Source organism: Crassostrea angulata, chromosome 5 (assembly GCF_025612915.1).
Source record: "Crassostrea angulata isolate pt1a10 chromosome 5, ASM2561291v2, whole genome shotgun sequence".
NCBI lineage: Eukaryota > Metazoa > Mollusca > Bivalvia > Ostreida > Ostreidae > Magallana > Magallana angulata.
In genome coordinates this window covers 19,800,255-19,818,717 of record NC_069115.1, presented here as the reverse complement: position 1 = coordinate 19,818,717, position 18,463 = coordinate 19,800,255, and the positions used below count along the sequence as shown (strand labels likewise).

The following is an 18,463-nucleotide window of genomic DNA, read 5'->3' as shown; positions in this document are numbered from 1 at the left end:
ATGTTGATAAATTTAATTGTAATCTATATTGACATTCGTTGTAAAAAAAAATTATGTTATCAAAATGTTATAAAACAAATAAAGAATAGCCAACTGGAAGCTGAATTCTGTTTCTTCTTTCATACAAATTGGGGCGCGGGCCACTTCTCATGTAGAGAAGGAAATTTTCCAGTAAAACGCCTTGGCCGGGGTACCTGCCTGGTGTGTGTCTGTTGGGAAACGTAAGATCCCGTAAATCAATTTCATGTTATCAAAAAAGATTTAATTATATCTTTTTTATTATTGTTGCCTTCCTCTATCTTCTTACATATTTGCCGTAAACGTGCGTGCCTAAAATTGATAAATGCGTACCAAGTGCTTGTTATTTAAGGTCGACTATAATAGGGAAAAAAAAGATCTTTGGAATGGTCGTATTATCTTTTTTTTAAAAATTAACGTGAATACCAGGGCAATTAGCATCTTGTTTTACTGATATTAGTTTTACCTTATCTGCAAACTTCTCTCTCTCTCTCTCTGTCTGTCCCTCTCTCTGTCTGTCTGTATCTCTCTCTGTCTGTCTGTCTGTCTCTCTCTCTCTCTCTCTCCACATTCAATTTCCCAGCTAATAAAGATTTTGTACTTAGAAAAATCAGAAACGTTATTCAATAGTTCTTACTTTTCTGCATGTTTCAACATTGGTCTTTTACATACGGAGCTTTATGAAAGAGTAAACAATATAGACGATAACTCGTTACAGAGCTCGCGCCCATGATCGAAACATTTTATTATTCATCATATTTCGTACAGATACATGTAACCCTACAATTCAAATTATCAGTTACAGTAACTAATCTTTACAGAAAAGTAAGAACTATTGTACCGTTATCAATGTTAGTCTACAGATAAAAACCTTTTTCAGGAAATTGCATTGATTTTTGCTATACATATGCATTGTTTATTATTAATGTTCACTTTGAATTCAATGTCTCTCGAAAACTAAGTTTCCTTTGTGTAAATTGTTTATTTTTGTCCAAATCATAACTTCCTCCTAATAATTGAAATGTTTTTTAAAACTTAATATATAACGCAGTAAACACATTTCAGGAAATAAAAGTATTGACACATATAAAAAGGGGTATTTCACTAACTATTGTGAGTACTGTAGAAGAGTTAAAAACATTCGTTGAAAACACAATATGAAAACTACATTGTACCTGTCCGTTGTTTACAGTTCAGTTTACATGTGGGCAACTACCGACGTTGGATTACGACCGTGAGATTTTTTCATATTTTCCAAAAAAATTTATAATTCAAATCCATTACTTTGCAGATGTATAAATGTTTGTGTTTATTTAGATACTTCCATTCCATTTATATATGTTGTCATCATATTTTTGAATGACTTTTTAGAATGTAGGGATAGTTTTATGAAAATTAAAAATACTGATATCAACTTATGTTGAATTTCTTACCTGGATGGTCATTTGATTTTTTTTTTTTCTTTTATCGAAATATTTTAAAAAATATTGCACTCGATTATTTTTTCATAACTAAAATACCAAGTTACTGTAGATTTCATGGCTGAATTAATGAATGAATTCTGAAAACTGCATGGATCATTGATATTAAATGTCTTTTATTGTCAGCTTTATTGGTATAGAGACAATGTTATAGTTACAAGAGATGAAAAATATTGTTGTTCCAATGTTATACTGATAAATTTTATACTGAATATGCTAACATGAATTACTACAGTATAATTTTGGAAGGAAGTTTTTCAAATTTTAAAAACTGCTTTCCAGAGGGTACTGCGGCCCGGGATATTTTGGAGTGTTTTGTGAGGATATTTGCCCATATCCTTACTACGGAAAACTCTGCGATTACACGTGTTCTTGCGGTAAAAAATATTGCAGTCATGTGAATGGATGCATACGTGGTAAATATGATTATACAATTATTTTTTTTATTTTGAAATTAGTAAATTTCAATCAAATTGCAAGTAAAAAGTTGTAATGTGGGGCTGTTTTACTAATTGCTTCCTCCTTCAGTCATAGCTCTAAAATTAATTATTTCAGAGAGATGTGTATTAAATGGATTTTTTTTTATTACAGCTTGATAAATTTAAAGCGATGAAAGTATATACAACCAATACATGTTGTACACCTGCTGAGACCCAACTCAAATTTGGGCACAATTCATCTTTAAACATAGAAAAAAGATGGGTAGATAAGACTGCGAAATGCCTATACACGGACGGATAAGCTACTGAAAAATTAAAATATCAAAAAATCTTCTATTTTTCAAAAAAAAACATTCAAATAGTATATATTTAACACATCATTGATTTTTAATCTTCAAATATGTTCAGTACAGTGAATATGTTGAATGATCAAACAGGCGTACACTATCAAAACCTCCAAAAGTGCCTTTTTTAGAACTTCAATGCCTATTCTTTTATAGAGTGGGTCTGTGCTCCTTATTTTTCTATTATTGGAGAACAAAACAAATTATATCATCAAAAACGTGGAGAAATGACCCACTATACATTAAAATATTATTTCCATTCCAACAATAGAACGTTTTGGAAAACATAGTACAAGTCTGTAAATTCCTGGCCAAAGTAACACATAGTATTTAAACAGACAATTTTATTGTGCCTGAAATGGTTCAGTGATTAGAGCACCAGACCTGCGCAAGCCTTATACATAACTAGGATATTCATAATTTGGTTTCGTACCACCAAAATGTAAGGCAATGGTTTTATTTTCTTATTGTTTGTTTAATTTAATAAAAACTGCAAATAGTTAGATATTGTGCTTTTGCAAACTTGTATTACAATATATTTGAATATATTTATTTGGAAAAAAAAATTAATAATTGTATTTAACGACTAAACTGAATGAGCACATGAACTATCTTATTCCCTCCCCCATCTTCGTTGAATAAAACATACAAGTAAGAAAAACAAAGGTACATTTAAAATAGAAAATAACAAGTAATTATATCTATTTCAAACAAAAATGTGACATATAGTACAAAAACTTATAGGTGACCATAGGTGCGGTCTAAAATCGCCCAGCTCAAAACAATTTATATGATTTGATGTTATACACTTTAACGTGTCTAAACCATATTACTGGAGAATTTGAAAGCAATGAATAAATTGCATATTTTTGGTAGTGGAGAAATGGCTTTTAATTTTGGTCGAATTCTTTCGTTTTTACCGTCAGACAAATAACAAGTTTCCAAAGCAAAAACTAAACTTCATAACATGTGCAGTAAAGAAATATGATTGAGATTATTTAAGCTATTGAAGAAACAAACTGCTTAAGTCAGTCATATTTTTATCCTTTGGACATTATAATTGAATGGAGGAAATTTGTGAAAATATGGTATTTTGGGGAAATAAACATAATCATTTCATTTTTTCATTGTAATTGTTAAACACTCTATAGATTTGAGATTTTAAGATTTTTTAACATATAAAATATTAGCTTCCAGTTGTCCATCCGGATTTTTTGGTAGTTTTTGTGAATCAAAGTGTACCTTTCCGTCCTATGGAGTCGGTTGCCAACAAAAATGTCTTTGCACGGAAGCAGTCTGTAACTTTTCAAGCGGATGTCAAAGGAAAAGTAAATAATGCAGTAATATTTAAAAATAAATAGATGAAATCAACTTACAAACACTTTCTTTTAATTGTGAGTACTTCATACATAATTACATATAAATAAAAGTTTCTTATTGATCCTGCAGTTGTAAATCGTCAAACTGTATCTTCCATGAAAAGTTTACCTATCATCGGTGGAACTACAAATGAAAGGTTATTGATACCGAAGTCTAATTCAACGATATGGACTCCAGCACAAAGTGCAGGTAATGTGTTTTTTTAAAGTTTTTGTCTTGATCATGTTGATGTCTCTTATATAATTGTTAAACACATGTATCTATTGACAATCAATTCCATCGATTTATAAAACAATATAAAAAAACAATCAGTCAATGTCATTTGACACACAAGGTAAAAGAAAAGTCAATCTCCGAATATGACATTTGGTAAGCCCCAACAATGTAAATAATACAGTCATTTTTATAAATTGATGTACAATGTATACGACATATACATACCAACATGGATAATACAGACTACTTTAAAGATGAATTAACTTAAGTTTATATTATTTTTTTTTCTTGATTCTGCAGCTGTGAGTAGCCAAACTCTATCTTCCCTGAAAGCTTTTACTATCAACAAAGAAACTACAAATGAAAAATTAATGACACCGATGTCTAATACAAGGATCTGGACTCAAACACAAACTGCAGGTAATGTTTAATGCTTGGTTTCTCTTAATTGGTAGATGGATGAAACTAAGAAGTTTAAATACCCCCCTTATCTATGACTTATTTTAAGAAATAGCATTTTTCGGCTAGCAAAAGAAAGAGAGAAGACGTACAAATCTGTTTTCGACCTCTGTCTACCTCGCTTGCGCTTCCCTAATTGTATATTGAAAGTATGGCAACATTTGGAATATGTTTGTGTCAATAAATTTGAAATTTCGGTTTAAGGGTAAGTGTGACCCTCTTGTTTATTTGAGATTAAAAATGTACATATTTCATTACCTGGCTTGTTTCTGCCCGAAACTGGCCAACACTGTCCTTAACAGATGAAAACAAAAGAAAATAAATATGAGGTTCTACGTGTTGTTACGCACACATGAACAGAACAATGCTCTTTTATCCCTAAGAACAGTTGTAGAACTGCGCCGCTGCAGATTTATTTTGAAGGTTTAAAAATCTTCAAAAAAGTCTGAAAAAGTATGAAAGTTGTTCATTGGTGTCATTTCTACAACCATTTATTGAGAGAAACGTTACATGAATCTGTAAATTTAAGTAGTAAGTTGCCTCAAAATAGTGTTCCTATTTTTATCAGTCGGAATCGGATCTATTTTTAGAATGAGAAAAATCCAGTTTATACCTAGAACTCCTGTATCTATGGAGGATTATTGGCGTTATATTTTCGTAAGAAAATATAATTGTCAGCTCAAAACGTAACAGACATCCTTTTACAAGTTTTAGGATTTTATTCAGTTCTCTAAGCATTAATTTAAATCTTAATTTTTTTTTAGAACTAAGATAGGAGTTCAAAAATGTATTGTCTTTAAAAAAAGAAAGCACCTATATTTTTCATTCAAAATATACTAGTAACTTCAATGTACTCCCATAAACACAAACAAAAATACTTATTGCGAATTATTGTTTTTTTTTTGGACCCATTTCAAGATTAGGGTACCCTCTTTTGAGACAAAATTACAACTTTAAAAAGCAAGTTTATACATTTTTCTCTCTAACTAACCGCTTATCATGCTAGAATATTCGCTAAGCGGTTTTTGGCAATATGAGGTCGCAATGACATTTTCAGCTTGGCATCAGAGGTAAGTTGATAATTCAATTGAAAATTTATGGCATGCATTTGTAAAATTTTAAACACTTAATTATGTAGTTTATATGTTCATCTGTGAAATTATAAAGTCACAAATACCATTGAATTGTTTTTGTCTGTGAGCGAGGCGTATTTTTTTTTTATAAAAAGGCCATTCTTTGTTGAATCTGAATTGACTCCATCCTATGGTACTTTCTTTGATTACCGTTTTGGAACACTTAAAAGAATTTCACTATATTTATAGTGTGACTTCCCCCGGAAGACTGTTTAGTTTCCTGAAAATATACACTATACATTAAGTATCCCCCTTAACGAAATACTAGCATCAATGCGAGTTGTTTTTTTTTTTCATACAATGTCATTTTGTCTTCTGAGGAGAGCATACAACCGTATATCCGGTAATGTTCGCGATGATCTAATTATTGATTTTCCGCGATCCCTTAACTTGCAACATATTCAATACGCAGAAATGATATCTGGTATTGTTTGCTATAAGAAACTTTTTAAATAGCACAAATGACTGACGCAAATAAAAAAAAGTTTCATATTTCCATATTTTCGCACATTTTGTGACACGCGAAAAACGACCCGGAGATACGGTACAACACGTATATACATATACAGCCCACATTCTGATACAAGGTTCACAAGCCATGTTTGCTACTTAGATTAATAAAATAGCAAGGTTCTCCCTTCTACATTTAGTTTGCTTACTGGTCGTTTGTTTTTGAAAACAAAAATTATTTCTTCAGTACAATTTGTAATGTCAACTTTCTCTGTGTTAAATCTTCTTTTCTTTCTAACTCAGAAATACTAGTAGTCTTAAGAAAAGATCAACAAACGTTAATTTTAAGTTTGCATAATTTTACAAACGTCCTTTGATTAAATAAATCTACATTAAGTTATGTTGCATCTAAAATATAAATATTTCACTTTGATATTTAATAGCAAGGATATACGTTGATCAAAGTGACCTTTATGATATGCGACTTTTGAACATCAAACTACGTAATTAGTCCGTCTTAAATGAATGCCATTGAACGCTTATATTTACGAGCACGAGTCGGTTGATGACATTTTAATATTCTGACATATTTTATTTCTAAAAAGGTAAATTATCGATATCGAGAAATTCCCTTCTGCTATACTTTCTTCCAATAAACATGCATCAGTGATGGTAAAAAGGATAGTACGCAGACAGGTCATTGCTTGCAGGTTTTCGGCGACCCAACTGATTTCAAATTTGATTTTTTTTCTTTTTGAGTAAACTGAACATATAAAAAAAAATTTAGCATCTTTGAACTTCGATATACTATGAATGTCTTCAATACAGCTCAAAGTGATATTGGTTAAATATATTTCATGTCGTAAAATATAAAGTTAAGTTATACTTGGATTTCAACCTTTGAAAGTCTTGGTAAAATCTTCATGTTTGGTTTAACTTTAATATACATATTATTCATTAATTTAGGTGGATCATCATTAATTGCATGTATTAAAGAACTTTTCTAACCTTGGCCCTGTTTAAACCGTAAAATGAAATATCTATTTAAAATGAACATTCTCCAAATAACGAAATTTGAATTTGACCAACGAATTGATGATCTGCTTCATTTTATCCTTTTCTAGTTCTGTTACCATGATTGGCATCTTTTGAAAGTTTTATCTCCTATAAAATTGTTATGCATATTGACAAAACCAAATCACGATCTACCGTGACCCAAACTAAATGTCCGCTAGTCTACATGGGCATTTCTTGTTCATTAAAACCTTATTACAAACACATTTCAATATTGTAAGCAATGTCCCGTTCTATTTTTTAACTAATACGTGAATACAATAAATTACACACGTGTATAGTGCTGATTGTTGTCTTATTTTTGCAGTATTGAGAACGACTCTGCGTTGGAGTAATTTTTTTCAGCTATTCTTCACTGAATCGTAGATAAACCAACTGACTGACTTCAGACTGAGATCAGTTACTAGATGAATGAGGGTGTGAGAACCATGGTGATCTGGAAGTCGTCTGGAAGCTTTTTTTTTTTTTGCTTTTTTTTTGGGGGGGGGGGTCTTTTTTTCGCCACCTCATTTATACAGTTGATATAACTAAATACACTTGCGCGCATCCTCATAGTTTTAAATTATTTGATTCAAAGGTTTCAACTAACTAAAGGTTTGGTTTTCAGAGAGATTTTTGCAGTTATGAATATTGATGTTGATAAATTTCATTGTTATTTTATCGATATTCATTGTAAAAAAATCATGTTATCAAAATGTTATAAAGCAAAAATAAAGAGTAGCCAACTGGAAGCTGAATTTCTGTTTCTTCTTTTATACAAATTGGGGCGCGGGCCACTTCTCATGTAGAGAAGGAGATTTTCCAGTAAAACGCCTTGGCCGGGGTACCTGCCTGGTGTGTGTCTGTTGGAAAACGTAAGATCCCGTTAATCAATTTCAAGTTATCAAAGAAGATTTAATTATATCTTTTTTATTATTGTTGCCTTCCTCTATATTCTAACATATATGCCGTAAATGTGCGTGCCTATAATTGATAAATGCGTACCAAGTGCTTGTTATTTAAGATCGACTATAATAGGAAAAAAAGATCTTTGGAAGGGTCGTATTATCTTTAATAAAATCAACGTTAATACCAGGGCAATTAGCATCTTGTTTCACTGATATTAGTTTTACCTTATCTTATCTTCAAACTTGTTTCTCTCTCTCTCTCTCTCTCTCTCTCTCTCTCTCTATCTCTCTGCACATTCAATTTCCCAGCTGATAAAGATTTTGTACTTAGAAAAATCAGAAACGTTGTTCAATAGTTCTTACTTTCCGGCATGTTTCAACATTGGTCTTTTACATTCGGAGCTTTATGAAAGAGTAAACAATATAGACGATAACTCGTTACAGAGCTCGCGCCCATGATCGAAACATGTTATTATTCGTCATATTTCGTACAGATAACCCTACAATTCAAATTTTCAGTTACAGTAACTTATCTTTACAGAAAAGTTAGAACTATTGTACCGTTATCAATGTTAGTCTACAGATAAAAACCTCTTTCAGGAAATTGCATTGAATTTTACTATACATATGCATTGTTTTATATATTAATAAAAGTTACTGAAAACACGTGTGTTTGTTTTGAATTAAGTGGGTGTGTCGATATTACATATCGATTGGCTGTTTACGGGTGTTTACGGGTGAATAGGGTGAATTATTCCGTGCTACGCATGAATTGTACAAATATAAAGTAGAATTCGGGGTTTTTTAAGTTATTCGAAGTTCGATGCCACTATGCACCAGACTATCCCCACCCACCCCTCCCAAATGATTACATTGAATTTCTGTCTGTTTTATGCTTCTACATGATTTTTTCTTCTTTTGTAGAATGAGTATGCTTGTACTTGTTTATGAGAGTAAAGAGACTGAGAGACGTTTACGTTGTACTATATTATACAATACATTATACGATTATTGAAGTCTGTTGCATTCGCGCATGCGAGCTTATCCTATAAATTATGTGTTTGTGTTTTATTTTATAAATAATTTATCTTCGGTTGAACTGGTGAATAAGAACATAATTATTAATATTCACTTTGAATTCAATGTCTCTTGAAAACTAAGTTTCCTTTGTGTAAATTGTTTATTTTTGTCCAAATCATAACTTCCTCCTAATAATTATAATGTTTTTTTAAAACTTAATACATAATGCAGTAAACACATTCCAGGAAATAAAAGTATTGACACATATAAAAAGGGGCATTTCACTAACTATTGTGAGTAATATAGAAGAGTTAAAAACATTCGTAGAAAACACAATATGACATTGTACCTGTCCGTTGTTTACAGTTTAGTTTACATGTGTGCAGCTCCCGACGTTGGATTACGACCGTGAGATTTTTTCATATTTTCCAATTCTTTTTAATAATTCAAATCCATTACTTTGCAGATGTATAAATGTTTGTGTTTATTTAGATACTTCGATTCCATTTATATATGCTGTCATCATATTTTTGACTGAATTTTTATAATGTAGGGATAGTTTTATGAAAAATAAAAATACTGATATCAACTTATGTTGAATTTCTTACTTGGATGGTCATTTGATTTTTTTTATTTCTTATATCGAAATATTTTTAAAAATTATTGCACTCGATTATTTTTTTTTCATAACTAAAATACCAAGTTACTGTAGATTTCATGGCTGAATAAATGAATCAATTCTGGAAACTGCATGGATCACTGATATTAAATGTCTTTTATTGTCAGCTTTATTGGTATAGAGACAATGTTATAGTTACAAGAGATGAAAAATATTCTTGTTCCAATGTTATACTGATAAATTTTATACTGTATATGCTAACATGAATTACTACAGTATAATTTTGGAAGGAAGTTTTTTCAAATTTTAAAAACTGCTTTCCAGAGGGTACTGCGGCCCGGGATATTTTGGATTGTTTTGTGGAGATATTTGCCCATATCCTTACTACGGTAAACTCTGCGCTGACACGTGTTCTTGCGCAAAAAAATATTGCAGTCATGTGAATGGATGCATACGTGGTAAATATGATTATACGATTATTATTTTTTTATTTTGAAATTAGTAAATTTCAATCAAATTGCAAGTAAAAAGTTGTAATGTGGGGCTTTTTTACTAATTGCTTCCTCCTTCAGTCATAGCTCTAAAATTAATTATTTCAGAGAGATGTGTATTAAATAGATTTTTTTTATCACAGCTTGATAAATTTAAAGCGATGAAAGTATATACAACCAATACATGTTATACACCTGTTGAGATTCAACTCAAATTTGGGCACAATTCATCTTTGAAAAACTTAGAAAAAAAATGGGTAGATAAGACTGCGAAATGCCTATACACGGACGGATAAGCTACTGAAAAATTAAAATATCAAAAAAACTTATATTTTTCAAAAAATATTCAAATAGTATATATTTAACACATCATTGATTTTTAATCTTCAGATATGTTCAGTACATTGAATATGTTGAATGATCAAACAGGCGTACACTATCAAAACCTCCAAAAGTGCTTATTTTAGAACTTCAATGCCTGTTCTTTTATAGAGTGGGTCTGTGCTCCTTATTTTTCTATTATTGGAGAACGAAACGAATTATGTCATCAAAAACGTGGGAAATGATCCACTATACATTAAATATATCATTTCCATCCCAACAATTGAACGGTTTGAAAACATAATACAAGTCCGTAAATTCGTGGCCAAAGTAACACATAGTATTTAAACAGCCTATTTTATTGTGCCTGAAATGGTTCAGTGATTAGAGCACCAGACGTGCGCAAGCCTTATACATAACTAGGATTTTCATGATTTGGTTTCGTACCACCAAAATTTAAGGCAATGGTTTTATTTTCTTATTGTTTGTTTAATTTAATAAAAACTGCAAATAGTTAGAAATTGTGCTTTTGCAAACTTGTATTACAATATATTTGAATATATTTATTTGGAAAAAAAAATTAATAATTGTATTTAACGACTAAACTGAATGAGCATATGAACTATCTTATTCCCTCCCCCATCTTCGTTGAATAAAACATGTAAGTAAGAAAAACAAAGGTACATTTAAAATAGAAAATAACAAGTAATTATATCTATTTCAAACAAAAATGTTACATAAAGTACAAAAACTTATAGGTGACCATAGGTGCGGTCTAAAATCGCCCAGCTCAAAACAATTTACATGATTTGATGTTAGGCCTAACAAAAAAATAGCTTTGTTTCCGCTTTCAGGCTGAAAAAAAATTAGGGTCGGTAGGTCGGGTTTTTTCCCATCTGTTCAATTGTGCACATTAAACCATTATTTATCTATTAAACTGGGTAAGATAACAAAAACCCAAGTATTTGTTGTCTGTCTGTGCAAGAAATTACAATATTTACTTTCACCCTGAATCTTACATTTCTCGAGCTCAACTGGAACGACATGTGCTGCCCTTAGTAAATAACATTGTATGTATGATTAGTAAATAACATTGCCTGTATGATTCACTGAATAAAACACTGATGACATTTATATAAGTTCTATAAGCGTTTTTACGACTTAAATTTTGAGGACACGTTAATTTTTTTAATCGGATAAAAACAAAAGTTTAACAAAAACGGATATAAACGAAAATTTACGAAAAAACTCGAAAAAATTTTTGGATCGGCGGGTTTAAGTTAGGGTCGGTCGGGAAAGCGGAAACAAACCTATTTTTTTGTTAGGCCTTATACACTTTTAAAAACGTGTCTATACCATATTACTGGAGAATTTGAAAGCAATGAATGAATTCCATGTTTTTGGTAGTGGAGAAATTGCTTTTAATTTTGGTCGAATTCTTTTGTTTTTACCGTCAGACAAATAACAAGTTTCCAAAGCAAAAACTAAACTTCATAACATGCGAAATAAAGAAATATGATTGGGATTATTTAAGCTAAATAAGTTGTAGTTGAAGAAACAAACTGCTTAAGTCAGTCATATTTTTATCCTTTGGACATTATAATCGAATGAAGGAAATTTGTGAAAAAATGGTATTTTGAGGAAATAAACATAGTCATAAACATTTCATTTTTTCATCATAATTGTTTAACACTCTGTAGATTTATGATTTTAAGATTTTTTTAACATCTAAAATATTAGCTTCCAGTTGTCCATCCGGATTTATTGGTAGTTTTTGTGAATCAAAGTGCATCTTTCCGTCCTATGGAGTCGGTTGCCAACAAAAATGTCTTTGCACGGAAGCAGTCTGTAACTTTTCAACCGGATGTCAAAGGAAGAGTAAATAATGCAGTAATATTTAAAAATAAATAGATGAAATCAACTTACATGTACAAACACTTTCTTTTAATTGTGAGTACTTCATACATAATAACATATAAATAAAAGTTTTTTATTGATCCTGCAGTTGTAAATAGTCAAACTGTATCTTTCCTGAAAACTTTAACTATCATCGAAGGAACTACAAATGAAAGGTTATTGATACCGAAGTCTAATACAACGATATGGACTCCAGCACAAAGTGCAGGTAATGTGGTTTTTTAAGTTTTGGTCTTGATGTCTCTTATATAATTGTTAAACGCATGTATCTATTAACAATCAATTCTATAGATTTATAAAACAATATTAAAAAAAAACAATCAGTCGATGTCATTTGACACACAAGGTAAAAGAAAAGTCAATCTCCGAATATGACATTTGGTAAGCCCCAACAATGTAAAAAATACAGTCATTTTTATAAATCGATGTACAATGTACGATATATGTACCAACATGGATAATAGTGACTACTTTAAAGATGTATTAACTTTCTATTATTTTTTCTTGATTCTGCAGTTGTGAATAGCCAAACTCTATCTTCCCTGAAAGCTTTTACTATCAACAAAGAAACTACAAATGAAAAATTAATGACACCGATGTCTAATACAACGATTTGGACTCAGGCACAAACTGCAGGTAATGTTTAATGTTTAGTTTTTCTTAATTGGCAGACGGATGAAACTAGCAGTTTAAGTACCCCCCCCCCCTCCCCAAATTTGATCCCCCCCCCCCATTTTAAAAGATCTGAGGCAGATACTCACATTCGTCGTATGAAAACATGTTTCATTTGCATTCACTTTTATGACCTTTTTTAAATTCAAATCACTTATCTTATGAAATACCATTTTCGACTAACAAACGAAAAGAGAGAAGACGTACAAATCTTTCCTCAATCTCTGTCTACCTCGCTTGCGCTTCCTTTATTGAATATTGAAAGTATGACAACATATGGAATATGTTCATATCATTGAATTTGATAGTTAAGATACACATATTTGAAATGAGGTGGGCGGCCAACTTGTTTATTTCAGAATAAAAATGTACACATTTCTTTAATTGGCTTGTTTCTGTCCGGAACTGGCCAAAACTGTCTTTAAAAGATGAAAAGGAAATAAATATGAGGTTCTACATGTGAAAAGTACGCACACATGAACAGAACAATAATTTGTATCACTTAGAACAGCAGTTGAACTGTGCCGCTTCAGATTTATTTTGAAAGTTTAAAAATCTTCAATAAATCTGAAAAAGTATGAAATTGGTGTCATCTCTATAACCATTTATTGAGAGAAAGGTTAAATGAATCTTGCACATTTTTGTAGTAACTTTGTCTCAAAATAGGGTATCCCATTTTTATCAGTCGGCATAGGATCTATTTTAAAAACGAGAAAAATCCAGTTTGTACTTAGAACTACTGTGTTTATGGAGGAACATTGGCGTTATATTTTCGTAGGAAAAAAATAATTGTCAATTCAAAACGTCTTAAATTGGACACACATCTCTATACCAGTTCTGGGGGGTTTTCAGTTCTCTAAGCATAAAACTAAATCTAATCTCAATTAGATTACATTTAGAATTAAGGTAGCGGTTCAAAAACTATTTTTGTCTTAAATAAAAATAATATATAGTTTTAACAGTTTTAGTCAATTGGGCAAAATCAAGCCAGATCAAGCAATGTTCACATTTGTACAAGATAGCTGCACATCCCCTTTAATCATACACGTCTCGGTAAATCTTGTTTGACTGCATCAGTTCTCTCTCTCTCTCTCTCTCTCTCTCTCTCTCTCTCTCTCTCTCTCTCTCTCTCTCTCTCTCTCTCTCTCTTGTGTTGTAAAACTAACGTAATATTTCAGGAACTGGCATAAATACGACACAAATCTCAAATTTCACTCACATAATTACCATAAAAGGAATACTATTACAATTTTTTTCTTATCCAACCGTTTTGTTTTTCCATTTCACATCCGTTTCGAGAATTGTATATTAACTCTACCTGCACATGTTATGCCATTATGTAGAGCTTGAGATAATATTCTAGTAAGGCAAATTTACGAAAAATGAATTTGGGAGTTTAAGAATGTGAAAAAACCCACTGTCCGGAACGAAGTTTTGTTTTTTTACATTTCAGACCACTATCTATTCATAGTATTGTCGTATACAAATTTTTGAATAATAAGAAATTCAAAAATTGAGAACACGATTGTCGCGTATTCAATTTTTGAATTCTTTATGATTCAAAAATGTGAGATAGGGCTCAATTTGTTTGAAAGTATTTGGTATTGTTCACTGTCATCAAACACTTTTTCAAAAAAATTCACAGGATCCAATGAATCTGTTTTGCGTTTTCCTCTCTATATAATCATTATGCTCGGGTTATGTAATATCTATTTCTGGTGTTACATGTTCAACTCCTGGGAATGGTGTTGTTTTTTGTAATCTGAAACAGTGTTGGGCCTTAACTGCAAAAATTTATTTTGAATTCGAGTATTTAAACATTAATAACATAATTGAGTGATTTATATGTGTTTCTGTAAAGTACCTGATGCCGATTCTTGGCTGTCGTTCTTCCTTTTCTTTATAAACGATGTAAGCTTTGTTTGTTTTTTCTCTTGACCAGAGTTTCTTTTAATCCATAATTTCCACGCAAAAAAAAAACAACTCTAAGATTTTATTGGATCAAGAGCCCGAGATTTTGATCCTGATCACATTGAAATGAAAGTATATCATCAACTTTTTTATTTATTAGATTTGTTTAATTCTTAAATTTACAAAAGAAAGAATTTCTACTATGTGGGAGGGAAAATCCCATTGATGGTCAAACAAATTCTAGTGAGGCAGTTGCCTCATTGCCACAATGTAAGCTACGCCCCCTAGACACAAGCCATTAATTCAGTTTAAATTTCATATGGCAGTTGAACTTGTTGTATTAAACATTTTATTGTTTCTTTGCTGTTATAAAGAAACTAGAAGGGATGCCTCCTTGGAATGCAAGACAATGCATCTCAACATTAAACAGAGAGGAACAGGAAAATCATCTGGTCTGTTTTCTTTAAGCGAAAACAGAGGAATAAAAGCGAGCCTTGGGGTCCTTTGCATCCTATTTATTTGGCTTGTGATCGCACATATATTTCTTTTCATTGTTCAGCGCATCAAAGTGAATAGCAATCCAATACCAGTATAAACACTATTTTGATGCCATGCGTGTATTTACATTTTTTGTACTTAGTATGCCCCTTTTCCAAACCAATTTCTTATATTCATGGATTGTTTAACATCAATAGCTGCTGATATGAAATGTAGATTAGATATTTCCAAGTGCAGCAGAATATGCGCTATTTTATTATTGGAGAGGGTTGGGGTATGGGTTTTTTTTAAAAGGGGTGGGGGTGGGGTTTGCAATTTTATCAAATTAGAGAAGTCAACAGTGTTCAGTTCTGCATTTAATTTTTGTACGTTGATATAAAACTGAAATAAACTTCTGTTAAAACAATGTTACACAATTGTTTGTGCTTTTTGTCTTGTATTTCCGCTTTAATTTGTAAAAAGGCTTTAATGGACAGCTTTTAGGGAATTGATTGCAATCGACGGCGTTAATGATTCTATTTTAAAAGTCAACATGCTCATCACCGAAATACTAGAAGGAATATATTGTTGTTTTTTTTACTCTGTAGCTGTAGTTCAGGGATAGAATCAACAATTTGAGTTTAATTTAGTGAGAAAGGTTATCAATAAAAACACGGAATCACATTAATCTTATTAATGTTTGTACACGAAAAATGATTAAGATTTGAATTTTAGAATAACCAACTAAGATATCACAGAGTGAAAAGAACTGTAATTTTTTATCTGAAGCTTAATCTCCTTTTAAGGAGTTGTATTGCAGGTATTAAATACACTTTTCCAACCAGAGATTTTACTCATTTCTTCATACACGATTAAAACATTTGCTTATGAAATGCTATTGGTATTTTTAAAAAAAGTCATATCATTATTCTGTAATCTGTTTCTTGCAAAGGCAATCGCCAGTTTATATGAAGTGTAGGACAGTTTGGGTGCAGCACGTTAACTATGGTAATACCGTTACATATATATGTAGGGAATCTGCAGTTCATAATGCCATGACAACACAGCGATTATATGCATAATTTCGTGAATAATTTTTTTATCTACCTATTCATAATTAAGAAAAAACTCCGATCATTCTTGGAACGAAGAGTTAAAAAATCATAATGTAACTGGAAGAAATGTCAAAGTTCCTACATCCAATCACCTTTCCGTGTATTTCAATAAACATTTAGATGGCTTATTGGCAGATTTTCACCTTGTTAATGGTAAGGTTTAAGATCAGAGTAATGAACGCAATAAATTGTTTTAGAGAAATAGACCAAGAGTGCAATACAAATAGAGACATGTAGATTAGTACACGTACATCAATTGTATTTCATTCCTTTATTTCATAATTCACTTTATAATGAACATGTATATCAATCCTAATTAGAATTCTAAATTCATTACTACAGTCTTCTACATTTACGATGTGAGTTTATATCTACATATCTACATATCAAAGTGATAGTAGATGCGTTCACCTACACTATTTATACACAAGTGATATTGGCGTTAATCTTCATACAGTTAGGGTCCGACATAGGCTCACATATACCTGCAATAAAAATAAAAAGTGATAATCGTGTAAAATCTCAAATAGTTTGAAGGCCCACTCGAAGTTACATCTCTTGAGTGATAGAATGGAGGGAGTACTTAGTTATAGTTGCTAAAACTTCATACTGGTACATGTATATAGAAAACTTAATTATACTAATTATAAGAAATTCACGCATATTACCAATGTGTCTAAAGGAAGGATTCTATAATGTTGACCTTAAAGTTTTAACCTCATATTATTTGTATGCCTTGTATGTGTTGTATTATAATAGATTCGGTTTTATCTCACTTATCAAAAATTGTTACTGTCTTATTCGTTGTCAGTAAATTAAGGAAAAAAGCACATGTACTGAATTTGGCAGAATATTAGTAGATATTAATCCCACTTCCCAAAACTATGAATGATTCGTATGATATGAATGATATTTAGATAAGACGTAAGGGTAAGCCCTTTCCCTTTTCCCTGTATTAAGCTGTGTTGTCAAAACAATCAGCACCCTAAACCCTCGGTATTTCGCTGTCCAGTCTTACCTGGGTGACCAGTAGCGTCCCCCGCTGGGGTGTCCCCCTGCTTCCACACACAGTTTGGGTCCCCCAGCTCCTCCCCGTTTGTTTTGCCGTCCATGTCGGAGTCTTTCTGGCACAGATCTTTTGTCCATTGAGTATTGGCAGTTACAAAGTCCTATAAATAAATACAGGCGGTATAGGGAGATGCATTGGTTATTGTGACATACATTTACTAGATCGTGTTCAGAAATAAATTTAAAAGACTATTGAAAAATTATTAGTTATTGCTTTACTTTAAAGATAGAACTTTACTTGACGTTGGCCACTATTTTTCTTTGATTTAATTTGTTATCCAAAAACTTAATTTTTATATCGACGATTAATGAGGACTTAAAAATTTAATTTATTCTCTTTGATTTTCAGAATGAGTTTGCAAAAACTTATCAAATGTTCTGTTTGGAATTTTATTTCTTTGGTGTCAAAATTTATGTCTAATCAGCAGAAAATGTAATTAAAAATTTACAATGTTTTGGATTTTTTTTTAAAAAGGGCATATGTTTAAGGAGATTAATCGTTGTTAAACTCTTTTACACATATCTTCCCTTTTCGACGAAGACAAAAGTCATGAATAGGAAGTCTATTTTTTTTTTTGGTCTAGATGACATGTACTAAGTATATTCATCAGCGTAATGGTTAAATGATTCGATGATTATTGAAAAATAAAAAAGATAAAAATCATGGCCCTGTTGTACTTTTATTTACCAAGTCTACGTTCTACTGAATACGTGTACATGTACTTATAACATAACAATATGTAAACATACGAACCATTCCAAACACGTTTCCCGGCCCGCCTCCGATCTCAATATTATGTCCAACCGCATTCCACAACCCAAAAACGTTGATGCATGGGTTAGGGACATTAATGCCGTTAGGAATGAGGAGTCGGAACCCTGAATGAGCTAAGGTAGAGACGACCAAAAGTGAAACAACGACGAGGGACCTCATGGTGGAACAGAAAAATATGCCGACTACACTGTACTA

The 18,463-nt window shown here is 31.5% G+C and overlaps 2 protein-coding genes and 1 long non-coding RNA gene across 4 annotated transcripts in view; 2 read left to right on the top strand and 1 right to left on the bottom strand.

Annotated features, from left to right (window-relative positions):
- Positions 1–18,463, bottom strand: part of LOC128184718 (temptin-like) — a 24,666-nt gene extending 6,203 nt beyond the window's left edge. Inside the window, exons 1-3 of one of the 2 annotated variants that reach the window (XM_052854297.1) lie at positions 18,248–18,463; positions 17,444–17,594; positions 16,802–16,910 (exon numbers count right to left, since the gene is read on the bottom strand). In XM_052854297.1, the coding sequence (XP_052710257.1) occupies positions 16,846–16,910; positions 17,444–17,594; positions 18,248–18,427 (396 nt within the window). In that variant the 5' untranslated portion in view covers positions 18,428–18,463 and the 3' untranslated portion in view covers positions 16,802–16,845. Of the gene's footprint in view, positions 1–16,677; positions 16,911–17,443; positions 17,595–18,247 lie in introns of those variants that run through there. The other variant, XM_052854296.1, reaches the window with a different exon arrangement.
- LOC128185200 (angiopoietin-1 receptor-like) lies at positions 865–4,547 on the top strand. Its single transcript, XM_052854857.1, has 6 exons — positions 865–1,252; positions 1,782–1,915; positions 3,474–3,611; positions 3,733–3,852; positions 4,180–4,299; positions 4,543–4,547. The coding sequence occupies exons 1-6, from the start codon at positions 1,176–1,178 to the stop codon at positions 4,545–4,547; spliced, it is 594 nt and encodes a 197-aa protein (XP_052710817.1). The 5' UTR covers positions 865–1,175.
- LOC128184726 (uncharacterized) lies at positions 8,821–12,205 on the top strand. Its single transcript, XR_008243771.1, has 3 exons — positions 8,821–9,310; positions 9,846–9,979; positions 12,074–12,205. It is a non-coding gene; the product is annotated as an uncharacterized LOC128184726 (long non-coding RNA).